This window comes from Eubalaena glacialis, chromosome 8 (assembly GCF_028564815.1).
Source record: "Eubalaena glacialis isolate mEubGla1 chromosome 8, mEubGla1.1.hap2.+ XY, whole genome shotgun sequence".
Taxonomy (NCBI): domain Eukaryota; kingdom Metazoa; phylum Chordata; class Mammalia; order Artiodactyla; family Balaenidae; genus Eubalaena; species Eubalaena glacialis.
Window position 1 is genome coordinate 20,638,498 of NC_083723.1, and position 19,035 is coordinate 20,657,532.

General features: G+C 36.6%; 1 protein-coding gene across 1 annotated transcript in view; it reads left to right on the forward strand.

The window, feature by feature from the left end:
• Nucleotides 1-19,035, forward strand: part of RELN (reelin) — a 535,801-nt gene that overhangs the window by 358,298 nt on the left and 158,468 nt on the right. The window contains exons 16-20 of the mRNA XM_061197622.1: nt 172-281; nt 3,881-3,947; nt 12,477-12,710; nt 13,376-13,537; nt 17,922-18,158. Of these exons, the coding sequence (XP_061053605.1) occupies nt 172-281; nt 3,881-3,947; nt 12,477-12,710; nt 13,376-13,537; nt 17,922-18,158 (810 nt within the window). The remainder of the gene's footprint in view (nt 1-171; nt 282-3,880; nt 3,948-12,476; nt 12,711-13,375; nt 13,538-17,921; nt 18,159-19,035) is intronic.

Below are 19,035 nucleotides of genomic sequence, written 5' to 3' on the forward strand. Positions count from 1 at the left end.
GATCAACAAACTCCACAGGTGAATTTAAAGAGTTCATTATCAAACTTAAGTGCTATCTCAAGCATACAGAGACTAGAACATCAAAAGCATGTAAAATAGATTCAAAAGATGTGAACATGGATGTGAAGCTGTTTTGTGCTAAGAAGCTCTTTTGTGCTAAATTTCTTGCAGGTGGAACCGAATAACGATTCCCCTTCCTAACGCAGCACTAACCCGGGATACCAGAATTTGCTGGAGACAAACGGGACCAATCCTTGGAAACATGTGGGCAATTGATAATGGTTAGTTTATGTCTGTCATGATCACATGCCATTGATGTAGCGTCTTCCTGTGCTTTTGTTCATCAGCACAGACTTAATCACCCTTCTAAGTCATGGTCTCGCGATTCATTAAATGCCCTTTCTTCCCTCTCTCCTTAGCATTCCGTTACAAGCCCAGGGATGCACAATCAGAAAAAAAGACAGTGGAGTCAGCAATATTAGAGGCTAGAATGTTTCAACATACATTATTTTAAAATGCATAAAGTCGTGAAACTCAGACTTGCAGTTGATGACAAGGGATATCCTAACATTTTCCCTGAATGTTTTATACAAAATTAACATACATACCATCCTGCATGTATTAAAATAAGACCCATTCTTCTCTTAGTAACTACCACAACATCTGGAATGCTTCTCCTGTAGATGCAGACACCACACATCAGGAAACATCATCTCTAAAATGAAACTTCTGAAGTGAAACTTTTACCTCTTTTTCAGAAAACAGTATAAAAGGAAAATTCAGAAATACATAAAATATCCTATGTTATCTTTAATTTTTAAGTGAATTGTTGATAAACAATGTTGTTGCATTACATTAAAGCCAGTATCACTTATGACAAGTGCACATGAGAAAAGATAATATAATCTATTGGAGTGCATGACCGTAAATTTGTTATATTTTTTATTAATAGCCAACTCTTTTAATAATTCTCGTTACAAGCAGATTCATAGATTCCCTATTTTCAGAGAGTATATAAATCTGACTGAAGAGTTATACTACAATGAAGTAGAGGGAAGGAAGGAAGGACAAAATATCAATACTTAAGCAAATTTAGTAGTATAGCCACTGACTTGTGTCCATTTTATAAAGTAGGAAAAGCCTACACCGTTGTTTCATGCTGATTTTCCATCTCTTAATAATATTTTTGTTATTTTTGAAAATTTAAAAATTGATACATAATTCAAGAAGTTTTACATTCTTGAAACTCAGGAGTAACTTCAGGCAAGATAATTTGCTGATGAGCCAATGTAAATTTTTTAAACAATCTGTATTCAAAGAAGACCAATAAAAGACCCAGACTTCAAAGACCATATGAGCTGTATGGATATAAACATATGGACACAAACATAGTGTATTTGCAAAAATGTCTAAGGATGAATTTGTTAAAATGGAATTTCTCCATTGGTAGACTATTTTGCATAGTATTTGAATTACTACACCTGTTAATTAGCTCTAGGGAATGAGTATGTGCCTCTGGATTATGGGATATGGATGACATTTTCCTGCTGTCATACTCTTCAATGGTCCTATAATGAACTTAGATTACTTTAAAAAATCATAAAAGAAATTGGAAAATCAGTAATGAAATAAAGCATATAAGGAAACTAAGAGCACAAATGAAGTCATATAAGCCTGTGAAAAGAATATCTAAATTTCCTAAAGAAGGCTAATACAACATGATTCTAAGTCAGAAAGTGTTTGCTATAACATCCTGAGTTCCCAGCATCAAGCTTTGAGTAGAATGAGAAAAGATAAAAATACATGGAATAGGCATGGTTAGGAGTGTGGGTCGAATGCAGAACTAGAAGCAGAATCTCTTAAATTCTGATATTATTCTATACGTGAGGCTTTCGCAGAAGCAGAACCTGCTCTCTGGTTTCTTCGAAAGGCAAGAGGAGGACACATCGTCACTCCTTCCCAAGGGAATTGTGTGTCAACTTGCCAAAGAACCCTTGAAGTCTCCTCCATTTCACTATGGAATTTCAGAATTATATCAAAGAAAACAAACAGAAAAAACAGATCAATATTGGAAATTATTCTGAAATTCTTAGCAAAGTGTAAGATCCTAGAGCCCAGTATGTTTATTACCACTTTTTAATTTTTTAAACTTGATTGCATTAATGATAATAGTGAAGAAAACTATCTTTTCCACACTCTTAGAAAAACAGAGCCTGTAAATTTACTCATACTGCAAGTCTTAATGACTTCATCATTAGCAGGGAAAGATGACAACAAAATTCTTATTTCCAGTTTTTTCATTGACTTGGAAAGTCTTATTCTACTGTTGAGTTTTTTTAGTGATGGGGACTTTTTGATGTATGACATTGGTACACTATAGGGCAGCCCCGCAGAATGCAATGAACTGCTTACAGGACTTAGAGCAAATCCTACAGCAGCCATAAAATCAAGAGGGCTGGGAAAACAATCCATACACTCTTCCATGTTAAAGAAGGATGAAGCCCCTTTCTGATTCCTCAGCACTCGGTGTCCAGTGGAGCCATCAAAGCAGGTGGGGCAGGAAGGTGGCAAAGGATACTTGACTCCAGTATGAGAAAATCATAACCATATGGTGCCAGGTTCCAGGCATGAAACATTTAGTTTATTCTTTCCTCAAGGAATATTATCCCACTTTAAAGAATAGGGACACCGAGGCTTAGACAGGATAAATCACTTATCCACAGTTTCCCAGGTGAAGCCAGAATTTGAATCCAGGGTTTTTTGACACCTAAAACCAATACCTTTTGAATAACTGAGCCAGCTATCTAATCTCTTCTTAAACCAACAGTTTCCTTGAGAAAGAGTTTTTCCACTGGCCTGCTTTGCATCTCATTAGCTCTCATTTCCCTAACAGCTGCACCTGTTAATTGACTTCCAGGGATTAAATGCTTGTAGAAGCATAGACCACAGGAAAGTTTTTTTTAAAAATAAAATTGCTTAACTCTTTTGATGTGATTACAAGACAGAGAAGAAAATGATAATGAATAGTAAATTTGTTTATGCCTGAAATTGAATACGTGAGGTCTCAGTAATCATTGCGTCTCTAATTCCTCATTGGTTTGTCCCACTTTCACACTATTTGGTGTGTTACTGATTGTACTGATTATCAAAAGGTTTAATATCTTTAAATGTATTTGAGTCTGAGTATCTCAGAACCTGCCATTCGACAGTCAGGGGCCCTTTTCTCAGCATTCCCAAGGTTAGAATTTAGGTTTGTAATATCATTATCAGTCAAGCCCACCATTTAAAAAAAGGTCTGCGTTGTAGAGAAGACTTTATGCTCAACCACAGATTTTAACTCCCCACTTCAGGAAGGATGAATTAATGTTTAAAAATACATATAACAATCATCTGCAGTGGTATAGATTTTCCTCAGATGAAAATGAAATTATAGTTTTTTTAATTAAATTACAATCTATTTATTTTTTGATATATCAAATTGATCCTTTCTAAATTCTTTATTTCCACCTGAAGAATATAAACTTTGTGGAGAGTTCAAAACAGAAGCACTAATATTCTGCCTGAAATCATGTTAGCTGAAGAGACTCCATTAAGGAACCCAAATCATATGGTCCTGTTTTCTCTGCTATGAAAGATTAAAATCTTGAAAGGATTACTTAGGTTAAAAGAGTTCTGGCAGATTTGTAACTAAGCACTTACCTTGTCACGCAGCACTCTATATGTCATCTGGATTCCTGTGCACAACATACATACAAGGAACGAGATTTCATGGGTATTGCTTCAAACAAAATTCAACAAAATTGTTTCACATGCTGATGGTGTTCTTGGTCGTCTTTCCAGTGATTTTGCCATCTTTCACATGCTCTCTTTTGCCCTGCAGTTTATGTTGGTCCATCGTGTCTCAAATTCTGTTCTGGCAGAGGACAGTGCACTCGACATGGTTGCAAGTAAGCAGTTCTGAGTAATAGCTATACTTCTCTTTTTTGATATGTGCTTTATGTACTGAAACCACGGGTCATATTAGTTTGTTTTAATTTCCTTTTTAGGCTTTTAAGGTCTTTGCAAGACTAAAAGTAGCATACTCCAAATGGAATTTAAGTGTAATAGAATATTAAATGTATTTTGTAAGTGGAAGTTGCTTAATAAATAAATTTTCTATTAGGCTAAATTGTGAACAAACGTAGCATACTTCATGTAAATTTGTGAACAAATTTGAATTCTTCATAGCTTGATGGCTGCCTTTTCCATCTTTAGTTTCTTCAATATGGTATTTCCCCATAAACTTGTTCTAGTGTTCATGAGTCATATTTTAATTCCTGGCATGCTTTGTAAATGAATTATAAAAATCAATAATGACCCATAGACCCAATGTTCAAGGAAACTGGAGTGGGCCAAATTAACAGATTTGATAAGAAAATTCATCTTTAAATGTAACTTCAAATCTTGCTTACTTTTGAAAATCTTTTGAGTCTTCAAAATGATATGTAAAGAATTTTATATAATAATGATGTTGAATATGAAGTATGAAATTACACATAAACAGTTTAATATCTAGTCACCATCAGAGCATTGCATTATATTTATTTATAGCAAGAATGGATAGTCATTATGTCATTCCCCTATAATATTTAATTATAAGATATCCTGAGAATTACTGAAAACACAATCTTTGTTATACAGATAAGTTTTCAACAATGGATCATCTAGTCTCTCTTCTTGTCCTCGAAACAAAAAAGAGTCATTAATTAATTAGCCAGTTAAATAATTAATTAATGGAAAAATCATAAAAGTGCTTTGAACCTGATCATTTAGAAATTATATGTATGAGACAAGACATTGGTCACCACTGAGATTAGAGTGTCGGGTTAACTTTGTTATTTAATTGAAGTATACTTGCTTTACAATATTGTGTTAGTTTCAGGTGTACATCATAGTGATTTAGTATTTTTGCAGGTTATATTTCTTTATAGGTTATATACTTCCCTGTGCTATACAGTAAATCTTTGTTGCTTATCTATTTTATATATAGTAGTTTGTATCTGTTAATCCCCTACCGCTAATTTGTTTCTCTCCTCTCCCTCTCCCCTTCCGTAACCACAAGTTTGTTTTCTGTGTCTGTGAATCTGTTTCTGTTTTGCTATATACATTAATTTGTATTATTTTTTAGATTCCACATATAAGTGATACCATATAGTATTTGTTTTTCTCTTTCTGACTTATTTCAAAAAGCATAATATTCTCTAGGTCCATCCACATTGCTGCAAATGGCAGCATTTCATTCTTCTTTATGGCTGAGTAATAGTCCATTTTATATATTATATATACCACATCCTCTAATGTAAATCATCTGTTAATGGGCACTTGGGTTGCTTCTATATCTTGGCTATTATAAATAGTACTGCTTTGAACATTGGGGTGCACGTATCTTTTCGAATTAGAGTTTTTGTTTTTTCCGGGTATATACCGAGGAGCGGAATTGTTGGATCATATGGTAGTTCTGTTTTTAGTTTTTTAAGGAACCTCCATACTCTTTTCCAAGTAGCTGCACCAATTTACATTCCCACCAAAAGTGTACAAGAGTTCCCTTTTCTCCACATCCTCTCCAAAATTATTGATAGGTATGTACTTATTGCCATTTTATTTCTTGTTTTCCAATTGTTTTTATAGTTCTTCTTTGTTCATTTCTTTTTCTTTTTGTTTTTCCTATTGTAGCTTGATGATTTTCTTTTGTAGTATGCTTGAGTTTCTTTCTTTTTGATTTTTGTGTATCTCTTTTATATGTTTTATTTGTGGGTTCATATATGTTGACCCATAATTATATCTACTTGCTTTAAACTGATAAAACTGATAATTTAAGTTCAAATACATTCTAAAAAACCTACATTTTTTACTCTGCTCACCCACATTTTGTGTTTTGGCTGTCATTTTTTACATCTTCATGCTTATCCCAATAAACTACTGTTTATTGTAGTTATGGTTGCTTTTATAATTTTTGTTTTTTAATCTACATACTGGCTTATTTAAGTGATCTTCAGCCTTACTATATATTTTCCTTTCCTATTGGAATTTTCCCTTTCCTATAGGTTCTTGCTGCTTTTTCCATTTAGAGGAGACCCTTCAACATTTATTTTAGGTTAGGTTTAGTATTGCTGAATTCTTTTAGTTTTTGCTTCTCTGAGAAGTTCTTTGTCTCTCCTTCTGTTTAAAATGATAATCTTGCTGGGTAGAGTGTCCTAGGTTGCAGAGTCTCCCTTTCAGGACTTTGAATATACCATGCCACTCCCTTCTGGCCTGAAAAGTTTCTGCAGAGAAATCAGCCGATAGCCTTATAGGGTTTCCCTTGTGTATGACTGTTTTTCTCTTGCTGCCTTTAGAATTCTCTATCTTCAACTTTTGCCATTTTTATTATGTCTTAGTGTGGCTCTCTTTAGGTTCATCTTGTTTGGGACCCTCTGTGCTTCCTGCACCTGAATATGTTTCCTTCTTTAGGGTGGGGAAGTTTTCAGCCATAATTTCTTCAAATACATTTTTGATCTCCTTCTTTCTCTCTTCTCCTTCTGGAACCCATTATGCATATGTTGGCATGTTTTATATTATCCCATAGATCTCATATGTTGCTTTCATTTTTTTCATTTGTTTTTCTGTCTGCTGTTCTGATTAATTTCCTTTATTCTATCTTCCAGACCATTTATGCATTCTTCTGTATTATTTATTTGGCTATTCATTGCTTCTAGAGTGTTTTTTATCTCAGAAATTGAATTATCTGTTTTTGATTGGGTCATCTCTATAGTTTCTAGTTCCTTGTTAAGATGATCTGCATTTATATTGATAGTCTTTCTTAATTCAGTTAGCATTTATATTACCAACTTTTTTTTAAATGCACAACGTGAGAGTTGTGATTTGACTTTTAAGAATTTTCTTGTCTTTTATAAATTGTTTTTGGCCGTGCCACGTGGCACGTTGGATCTTAGTTCCATGACCAGGGATCGAATCTGTGCCCTCTACATTGGAAGCGCAGAGTCTTAACCACTGGACTGCCAGGGAAGTCCCTATTACCAAATTTTTGAATCTGTGTCTGGCAGACCAGTTATCTCTGTTCCATTATTTTTTCAGGGGTTTTCTCTTGCTCTTTCAATTGGGAGTAGTTACTCTGCCTTTTCGTTTTACTTAACTTTCTCTGTCTTTATGAATTTAGGTGAAACAGTTATCTATTGTGGCCTTGAAGGGTTTTTTTTTTTTTTTTTTTTGGCTGCACTGGGTCTTCATTGCTCTGCCTGGGCTTTCTCTAGTTGCAGTGAGTGGGGGCTACTCTTCGTTGCAGTACGCAGGCTTCTCATGGCGGTGGCTTCTTTTCTTGTGGAGCACAGGCTCTAGGTGCGCAGGTTTCAGTAGTTGTGGCACGTGGGCTCAGTAGTCGTGGTGCACAGGCTTAGTTGCTCCGCGACATGTGGGATCATCCCGGACCAGGGCTCTAACCCGTGTCCCCTGCATTGGCAGGCGGATTCTTAACCACTGAGCCACCAGGGAAGCCTAAGGGGGTGTTTTTATGTGACAGCATCCCCATGTAGACTGCATGTGCCCAGTGTCTTTGGTGTGAGGACTGGATTTGATGTGGATGCCAGCCACGTCTTTCCTCAGGGTCTGCTGGCCGCTATCACCTTGATAGGGGGTGTGGTTGATGCTGGAGGAGCTAGAGCCTGTGCAAGGTGTGAGGCAGGACTTCCTCTCTGCTCCATGAGTGTTGGAGCCATGTCAGGGGTGGGGTCTGCTCCACAGTTGCTGGAGGGGAAGACCTGAGGGTTGGGCTCCAGCTGGCTCTGTTCCCTTTAAGTGTGCGTTATGCCTTCTCCTGGCACTGGGGCCTTTGCCCCAGTGGAGGAGAGTGCTGAAGTAAGGGAGGCTACTGCGCTTACAGAAGTCTGATGTGCTGCTTGTGTAGGTATCTGCAGCTCTGCTCAGATGCAACCCAAGTTTGCATCCTTTGCCTGTTGTCATTTCCTAGATCTAGTGCAAGGTTGTGGCATGGAGTGAGCAGAGCCAGAGAGTTTGCTCAGCTGGGACTGGGGGTCGGTGCTTGTGGTTGCAGGAATTGAAGCGGCTGAGCTGCCATCAGAGGTCTGGGTTGCTTCTGGGGTGTGTAAGCGCCAACAATGGCCGCCGCCGCCCCACGTGGACCACACCCCAAGCCCCCAAGCCTCCTCTTTGTCCCTAGATCGAGTTTTCTCCCAGGACCTATCTTCCCCAGATCGAGCACCAGGCTGTGGCATGGAGGGGGCAGGGCTGGAGCATTTGCTTGGCTGGGAGCTAGTCGCAGGGGCTTCAGCAGCTGCACTGCCATCAGGGGTCTGTGCTGCTTTCATGGTGCTACCAGAGTAAGCTGCACTGCCCCACCCAAACCCCAGGCCCCTCCCCCGGCTGCTCCTGTGCCCCTATATCAAGTTTTCTCCCAGGACCTGGCAGCTCTAGATCCAATGCCAAGCTGTGATGTGGAGTGGGCAGGGTTGGAGCATTTGTTCAGCCGGGAATGGGGGTCACAGTGTGTTGATTGTGGGGGCTGGAGGAGCTGTGTTGTCACCGGAGGTCTGGGCTGCCTCAGAAGCACTGTTTAGTAAGAACCAGCAATGGCCACTAGCCTATCGAGACCACACCCCAGGCCCCCAGGCCATTTCTGCGTCCCTAGATGGAGTCTTTTCCCAGGTCCTGGTTGCCCTAGATCCCATGCCAAGCCATGTTGCAGAGTGAGCAGGACCAGACTGTTCACCTAGCCTGGACGGGGGGGCACAGCGAGGTAGCCGCCGCTGGTCCCGAGCTCGCTCTGCCCTGTCTGTCGGCAAGCCAGCACCTGCGCGTTCCTTGCGAGTGGAGTCTAGGCTTCTCCAGCCCTTCTGTCTGTCCCAGCTGTTCTCCCAGCAGCCACGGGGGCTTGTCTCCTCCATGTAGGACCCCAGGACTGGGACGCCCAGCCTGTGGCTCACTTCCCAGGGTGAGGGTCCAACCACGCAGTCCTTCCTTTCCTCTTAGACCCCTCCCAGAGGTACAGGTCCCAAACTGATGCCTTTTTTTCCCAACCTACCTGGTTACATGGCCATCTCTCTTTGCAGCCTTGGCTGTATAGGAGTTCTTCTGCCGGTTTCCGGTTAGTTTTCCATGAGAATTGTTCCACATATAGGTATATTTTTGATGTGTTTGTGGGCGGGGGGAGGTGAGCTCCACGTCCTCTCAGTCTGCCATCTTGAGCCTCAGGTTAACTTTTTAACTGTATTTCAATGAATTTAGTTAACAGAGATATCGCTCTGCCCAATGGAAATGTTTATAATGGAAATGTATGTAAAGAATTGAAAAGTTCCCACTTGTATCTCAAAATAGAATAAGCACCTCTGCCCTTTTTAATAAAACCACCAGCTCCCGCCCAGAAACACTGACTCGTTAGATCTATGAAACATCAGCTGGTGTTTGCCTCAAGTTTATCTTCATTCATTATCCATAACCAGATCATTCTCTTGTTTAGTGCATTTCAAATAAAATTAACACAGAGAAGCCAGACATTTTTGTAATTCCTGAAGTTGTCCTGAAAAGTTTTGAAAACAAATTATCTAAAATGACAGCTGCTTTTATTAATGAAAATAGAAAGTGCTATTTCTAAAATACCTATCTATAATTATAACAGTTATACTTTGTACTTCATTATTTTGTGTACAATATCTCTGTTAGCATTAAATGATTTTGTTAGGCAACCATCTGTGTCACCCACGATGGATGCAAACAGAAATCTGAAGGGCAGTTTTATGCCTTTTGGGCATTTTTATTTTTTGATACTCTACGTTATCCTGAATAATAATGGCCTTTTCTTCCTGCTGAGGTTTTGCAAAATATTGTCACCAGTTGGAGCTTTAGTTTTTTTCCCTATTTGTGACAAAGTTTGATGTAATATTCATTGGCTTTGTTCATTTGCGACTGGGCTAAATGTTTGGCCACTACCTCTTTTTCCAGCAATATACACCTTTCAATTTTGAGCAGAATTCCACAGAAACATAATTCATATTCAATACCACTTATTTCCTTTAAACAGATCCTTGAATTTGGCCTCTGCAGCTCTTTTTCTCCCCATTTCGCTCCCTTAGTCACTACCATTGTTTGCTAACAGGATTCCACCTTTCCTGCTTTCTAACACTTTCTTGCCTGTGTACAATCCCCAGGCCTGATTTTCTAAACTGACAACTTATTATCCTGTTAAGCTCATTTCTGTTAGAGATGCTAGTGAGAAGGACAGAGAGTATTAGAAACCTTCCTACACAAGTGTTATCCATGTGTCTTAACAATGGAGCCTTTTTCCCTGACATGCAGGGTGACCATAATGCCGCATTTAAGGGTGGGTAGATGAACCAGTAGGGGACATATTTGGAGTCAGAAGAGCCTCTGGTCATTCCTGAAATCCCCCGTGTGTGCCAGCCTACTATTTTTCTGCAAAACAAAGGCTACTAAGGTATTATAAATGTATATGAGTGGAATCCTTACCAGCATTTTATCCCAATTATGTAACCTTTGTTTAAAAGTATACTTTCAAAATGGGAACTGACTCCAGTGTGAGTCTTCTTTAAATGATCACCAGTTTCCCCCAGTCAGTAGGCTGAAGAAGACGCATTTAATACACAGATACGCATTTGCCCTGAAAAGCACTCTGGCAATAGATAGTGTTGTTGGGGGACATTAATCCCAATTTGTGGCCATGGTAAACTATATTGTTTTCGAATGTTAAAATGTGTCCTCTTTAGCTGACTTTTTATCCTTTTTAGAAACTGCTTGGCTCTTCAGAGTTGGCCTAAGTCAAGGGGGTAACATGTGAAAGAAGTGAACTGTTTGAGGCTTATTTACCTGCTGTGTAAATATTGGTTTTCTTTCCCACTCCCATCCCTAACGCCAAGACAACCTCAACTTCATGCTACAGTAGTTCTTGGCATTTTAGGGTGCAACCTTTTTGATAAAATGGTGATAACTATAAACCCCCCCAAGAATATCCAATACACATAAAATTTGGCATTTGATTTCAGGACATTCACACACTCCATGGACCCTCTGTGAGGCCAGCATAGATCCCAGTTTCTGCACTAGTGCTAAAGAAGTAACCTTATGAGTTGTGCCATAATATCACTTCATCGGTTCACTTGCTTTATAAAAGGCTTGTTTCACAGACTCACAGACATAGAAGACAAACTTATGGTTACCAAAGGGGAAAAGGGGTGGTAGAAGGATAAATTAGGAGTTTGGAGTTAGCAGATACACACTACTATATATATAATAGATAAACAACAAGGACCTACTGTATAACACAGGGAGCTATATTCAATATCTTGTAATAAACCATAATGGAAAAGAATATGAAAAAGAATATACGTATGTATAACTGAATCACTTTGCTGTATACCAGAAACTAACACATTATAAATCAACTGTACTTCAATAAAAAATTAAAAATAAAAAATAAATAAATAAAAATAAGACTTGCTTCAAATTTTAGAAAGTTTTGAATGCTTAGATGAGAACCCTGCCACGCACCCAAAAAGACACCAATTTAATTTTATAATGGGAAACATAGTAAATATAGTGAGAAAGAAATAGTGCAGTAAAAATAAAGAATTTGAAACTAATTCCTGATGAGCAAACTCCTTAAAATATAGAAAGTTTCTGATATTCAATTATTAAGTCATCTGCGATGAGTTTTCTCACTGATAGAAGACTCAGGGAGCTCCATATATATTCTAGTCAGCTAACATAAATACAACACATCCTTACATGGCAGCAGGCAGGCTGGTGTGTGTGTGTGTGTGTGTGTGTGTGTGTGTATGTGTGTGTTTCTTTTTCTTGAAGCACCGCTAATGTGGAATTCCACTGAGAGACAACACAGTTCTGCTAAGGACATCCATCTATCTAGGTCAAGGGTGTATACATTTCCTTTATAATGCCAATCTAGTTTCCAATCTTTTCCAAATATTTCCAGTAATTACTGTCAAAAACATAATGTGTATTTTTACATTTGTTCTTAAAGGAAATTTGTTCTAGATATCTTACAGAAGTATTTTGTTTATGTTGTTTCTTTTACAAATTTAATGAACATCATTGTGAATAAAATTATATACATATAATATACCTTTTATAAAGATTTTAAATTGGAAATGTGCACAAGCATAGATGCATTTGCAGATAAATTACTGGCATTGGTTGAAGGTGAGTGCTGAATTATTGTTTTAATCATAAGCTTTTTTTTACAGCAGGACTGTGCAAAAGCTGTATTCTTTTGGGATATTTACAATTACTTCTCCCATATCAAGTCTTCACATTCAGTATTCTCCAAAGACGAATGAGCCTTGCTTACCATTCAGTCCAATCCTGGCCTCTGGACTTCCTCATCCCCAAAGTAGATAAAGGAATCCCTGAAAGGGCCAACAGTTTAAGATTTAATATCATGGTTTCTTTTTCAGGTGTGACCCTGGATTTTCTGGCCCAGCTTGTGAGATGGCATCCCAGACATTCCCAATGTTTATTTCTGAAAGCTTTGGCAGTTCCAGGCTCTCCTCTTACCATAACTTTTACTCTATCCGTGGTGCTGAAGTCAGCTTTGGCTGTGGTGTCTTGGCCAGTGGTAAGGCCCTGGTTTTCAACAAAGATGGGAGGCGTCAGCTAATTACATCTTTCCTTGACAGCTCACAATCCAGGTGAGTTAAAACAGGGTGGAATACATACAGAAACAAGATAACAATTGAATTCAAACCTATTAATTTTCAATTTTTTTCTTTTTTACTAATATATATCTTCTGATTTTCAACCAGGATGAGAGGAAGCTTATAGTTTATATAGAGTTAATTTGCCCTAGTTTTTAATAAATTAAAAGGCTCACTGATGACGTTAAGATACTAATGACTGACTAGATTTTTTAAAATATGAACTGTTAGCATCAAAACTGTCCTTAAGCCAAGGGCTAGTTAATTATTTATGCAGTTTTATTTATTTGACAGCTTGCAGAGGCTGATTAGATTTACTCTACATCTTTCCTTCCCCTAGTGCTTAATAAATAATGCAGCAAAAGAATGATTGGCGTTTTAACTGTATGTACACAAGTATGTAGTATACAAATATGTATAAACATACCGTTATATTTGTATAGATATATCTGTCTACAAAACACATGCAGTGACCTCATCTTCTACATATATTCATACATATCACAGTGAAATTACTTACATTTTATAGAAGAGGGATGAGTGGAAACCTACAGCTTTTGAGTAGTTTATTTAAATTTGTTCAAAATTCTTTAAAAGCCAGAATGAATGTTATGATTTAAAATGTTTATGCACACTAATTATCGACAATTCATTTCTAGGTTTCTCCAGTTCACATTGAGGCTGGGCAGCAAGTCTGTTCTGAGCACATGCAAAGCCCCTGACCAGCCTGGTGAAGGTGTTTTATTGCATTATTCTTATGATAATGGGATAACTTGGAAACTCTTGGAGCATTATTCATATCTCAACTATCATGAGCCCAGGTATGTTGGAAAGCACTTGGAAAAATTGGTAAGGGTGATATCTCCTTCCTGGGGAAATCATCATTCAAGTGGTGTAAGAGTCCAGATGCTTTTGCATTGAGAGATGGTGAGGACAAAGATTGATGCCTCTTGCAATGAAAAACTAGAAAGCTGCAATCTTGTAATTCATTTGCCCTACTGACTTCTGGTAATTTGAAGAACTTTATTCTCATATTCTGAAATGTGCATCTAAGGGAAATATTTTGATACCTAGGAAAGAGAAAAATAACTAACACTACTTTCCTTATTCAACTATAGTGCAAACTATTAGGTACGATTTTAATATGGTACTAAATTATAAATGCTGTTGATAAATATTTTTTAGCAATATATGATAATATATTGTAATAAATTATATGAGATAATAACTCATAAAATCTGATGACCAATATGTTTTTTAAATTTGCATGTAATATAATTAAGTAATGAGTATAAAGGCGTTTTTCCAGCATGTATAGAGTCCCTGGCAAAGATGGAGTGGAGGCTGTATTTAAAGCCCTTTCTTCAGGCCACTTCTATTTTTCTTTGGCTTATATATTTCGTAATATATAGTCACAATTGTGAGATTTAAGTTTTACTTGAAGTAGGGCCATCCGTCACTTTGGGAGAGTGGTAATCACCATTTGTGGTACAATTTCGGAAGAGTCCAAAGAGTCCTCTCCTTTTCTAGAACGCTTATTGACCTGCTCACTGAAATTCCTTTAAAATAGCAGGAGAAGAGGAGGATGGGAAAGTTAAAATAGCACTAGAGGAGGTATCACTGTGACTTACATTCACTTTCAGATATAAAGAGCTAATACAGTTTACCTTCCTGGAAGTACATACATGTTGATCATGGAAAGATGTGAAAAAGAGTGAGGACTTTGGGCACTGAAGTGTGCATTGGCACCATGGCAAAAGGACAGGGGCAATGATGATAGAGTTTATATACTCTAAAATTCTGCCTAGAGCTATCCCTTCATTTAAGTATTTGCAAATAGATGAGAACTTTTATTTTCATTAGAAGATGAAGTAGCATGTAACAGAGATAATAGTTAACAACTATTATGAGTGGTAAATACTATATGTTGTAAAATTTAAGAATGCACCAGATGTGTTGAGTCTTTTCCCTATAAGGGTAAATATAAGACTAAACTCAACTTTCTCACTCAGTAGAGACATATGAATCCTAAAGAAACATTTCATAGGTTCTCCATAATAAGCATTAAAAGAAAATTAAGCAAAAATCAAGGTGATAATAAAAATGATGAAAGCATGAAGAAAATGTCATTGTCCTAAGTTAAATTGGCCCAAAACACAATTTTTTCTAACAAGGATGGACAGCTTCAAAATTCAGTAATCAATTTGTAGCATGAAATTTAATTAATCTTTGTTGATATGAAAAGAAATTATACATTTAATGTACTATTGCAAAGGTACATTTAATCTTGTCTGCCATTTGACAGCAACATTTTTCTTCTAAGCAGAACCAAGGTGGCTTTTCAGCATTAGGTATGTGCACAGCTTGAAAGATTAAGATCAGAGGGGAGATTTTTTTAAAAGGAGAACGTGGTAGTGCAACCAAGAACACTTTCATTTTATATATATTGCCTCTGTCCAAGAGACTCTTCCCTCCTCCCCGTCTCTCTTATAAATATTAATAAAAGGTGACATGGCAGAAGTAGAATTTGATATATTCTAGACACTAAATTATGTTTTATATGAGAAATAGTACAAACCATGTAAACTCTCCATGAGACAGTTAATTATTGATGCCTTTAGCCATTTGCTGTGTTTTCTTCAGTATAAATTGCTGTCTGTAATTGCTGTGAATTCCATATTGTTCCTTTCTGCCATGGTTGTTCGAAAATGAAGTGTGATCCATAAATTAGATATGCTAGTTGGCTAACTACTGTTATTCCTAGCTGATTTCTAATAATTTCCTTACCTATAATTCACTCAGTAAGTGAAAGAACTCTATCTGCTTGATATTTATAAAAGTTAAAGCCTGTAAATATATCTAAGTTAATCTTTTAATTCTAACTGACTAGACTGCCTTGTGAACTAATTGGCATTCTTATTAACATAAAACTATATATTTTTGGTGAGACTAAAATTATTCTAGATTTTTCTTAATTATGGGGCTTGGTTTCTTATTCTAAAATTATTATGAAGTCTAATTATGTTTTATTTTTGTCTTGATTATTGTATTTGATTACAGGAAATCCATGAGCTTAGTACCTATCCAAAAAAGGAAGTTTGAGACAGAAAGTTGACCTAAGTCCCTGGGTTCTCATCTAGGAATATTCTGATCAAATGGCTCCATAGCCATTCTAACCAGCCACTGTAATATGCATAGAGTGGTAAAGCAGAGACTCCCACCCCACTCCAAGATATAACGTAGAGGTAAAGGACGCAGACTCTAGAGCCATGTTCCCTAGGTCCATACCCTGGCATTGTCAGTTAAAAGCTGCTTAACCTAAAAGAAAATCTTTAACCTCCTTGTGCCTCTGTGTTTGAATCTCTGTCAGGGTATACTGATAATATGTACTTCATCTATGCAGCAAGAAGTTATTCTTTTTATATGGCAGACACTATTCTAGGTGCTAAGATACAATAGTGAAAAATAGAAAAAAAGTCTCTGACTTTGCCATAAGAATATTATTATCCCAGTTTCACAGATGAAGATGCTAAGGAACATAGAAGTTAAATACCTTCCCTGCAGCTGCAAAGTTATCAACCATGAGGTGACAAAGTGCTGACTTTAACCCAAGAGTCTGACTACAGACTCACAGTCTTCACATCTCTGCTGGGGGAAATATTGGTCACTTCAGTTACTGTTCTCACACACATATGCACTTTATTTTCCTTTAAAGTTGCCCGAAAAATTCTACTTCTCAATTGTTAATTTTTAATATTATATTTATTTTCATCAGAGAGAACAGTAACTGCTTTTAAAATTATTAATATTAAAAGAAAATTATAATTTTCTAATAACATAATGCTAATCAAATTAAATTATTAAATTAATGCATGATGTTTTCATTGTTGAGCCAGTTTAAATATAGTTTATTTTATTATATATTTGATATGTTAACATAAATATTATTTAATTATTTAATAAATAAATAAATATTTAGAAAATTAAAGTGAAAATTACTGAAATAATTTAATTAAGTATTTAATAAGTACGTTTCTTTTAATAAACTCACATTGGTTAAAAAAATTCAGCAGATCGTGGAAAGTACTTAAAAAAATCATAAACCTGTTATAGCTATGTCTTTTTAGTTTAAGAAATGTTTTTTAATTTATATTTCTGTATTTGAACATTGATTTCTCATCATTTAAAAAGTATGTTTTCTCACATTACAAAAAGTCCTACCAATTTTTTACTGTTTTTATAATCAATGGTGATAATCGTGTTATTCCACCCCATATTTTCATGTGCAGATTATTTAAAGTAAAAATAGATATGACTTTTAATAACTTTCAGTATGCAAAAAATTACATTTTCAAGATGTGATTTAATGTTTCTTTGTGTAATAACTAAAGATGAACATAATACAAATATGAAAATCAATCTAATTTCTCAGTAAATCCAGCCTTAGACATTGAAGTTTTTAAATAATTTATTTCTAAGTTATCCAGCTAGTTACCCGTCTTAGGGAGTTTTTCTTTGCTCACTAGGAAAAAGATTCAGTCCCTTCAGTGTGCGTTTACTGCAAACACCTCTCCTGGTGTAGAATTGTACACTGATGGAGATAAATGTTCCATTTACCATTTGTTTCACATCTCACCTTGTGTACGGATTTGAGCAGCATGGTACTATGATTTATGGAGCTTTCAAGCAGATGTCATTGCAGTGGCAATTAATATATAGTTCCTGCTGCTGTGTACAATGATTGCTCCTGGAAATTAGATATTATTCTTAATTTTCTTCCCCACTTGTCAGATACAGGTTTACTGTCATAGCTGCCATGACACAGCAAGTGACCTCGCACACTATGCTAAACTCATGGGAATGAGGAAGTGCCATGGTTCCAACCAGCCCAAAACTATAATGTGTGTAACAAGCTGCCCAAGATCCTTTACCAGACTTAGGCAAATCCTGCCACATTGACAACTATGTTTTATTGAGTTAGCTTTTCTGAGAGCAGCTGAGTGCAAGCAAAGTCACAGTTTTAGATGTGTTGAGAAGACTTTGTTGGAGTCAGACAGGAAATTGGAAATCTCAAGAATGTTTGTCATAGTGGGAGAATTATTTTTTTCAAATATTATACTGTAGGAAAAAAAGATCCTGCTATAAATGTTTGTATTTTAAGATAATCAAAGTAATCTGAATTTTTACTTCTATTTTCTCCTTTAGAATAATCTCTGTAGAATTACCAGATGATGCAAGACAGTTTGGAATTCAGTTCAGATGGTGGCAACCATATCATTCTTCCCAGGGAGAGGATGTATGGGCTATTGATGAGATTATCATGACCTCTGTACTTTTCAACAGCATTAGTCTTGACTTTACCAATCTTGTGGAGGTCACTCAATCTCTGGGATTCTACCTTGGAAATGTTCAGCCGTACTGTGGCCACGACTGGACCCTTTGGTAAGGATTTCATCTTTGTTCTTGTTGTTATTGTTACAATTTGCATTAAGGATTGAAACCCAAAGATGATCTTCCAGTCCATCCAGCACTTAGTCGTTTGTTGACAAATATTAGCTGAACATGAACCATTTGAAAAGTCACTGTTATGTCTATAAGTAAGTTATCTTGGGAAAGAAGACTAAAAACAAAACTGATAGATTTAAATAAATATAAAATTTCACTATATTTATTCATCTCAAATTTTCATTTTCCCACCATTACATATAAAAACCCTCTTCAAGAAGTGTTAATAACTAAAGTGACTAACATATTCTCCCTTCATGGAGGTCCATCATGATCATAGTGAAAAGTGAAATCACTCTAATGACTATTTTAATAAAATTTCTCATCAGGTGTTTTATTTTCATGCTGTCTTACATAAAGTCCAAGACGTTTCTCCAACCCAAAGATATTCTTTTTAGTCCATTTTATCAAGCAGTATTAGACCAGTGACTTGTATAGTTAATGTCAGTGGGGTTTCAAGAGTGTGGGATCTCCTAGTCAAGACACCTTTCATTCTTAGATTTTTTTTCTCCCTATTGTCATATGCAAACTTAATTATACATTAAGCAGTAAATAAATAACTTAAGACTATGATTAGTACTTCAAGAACATCAGTAGGATGACACAATAGTGATTACCTAGTTAGGAGGTGGCAACGTTAGATAGGAGGAGGCTGTGTCTGGGTAGTTCAGAGAGTGGATACAACCCATTCCACTAATTGGAAAGTAAAAGAGCAGGAAGTTCCAGGCACATGAAGATCTGAAGGAAGAGCGTACAACTACAGGAAACTCTGTGGTGCAAAGACTCCCAAAGCATGAGTGACCATGACATGTTC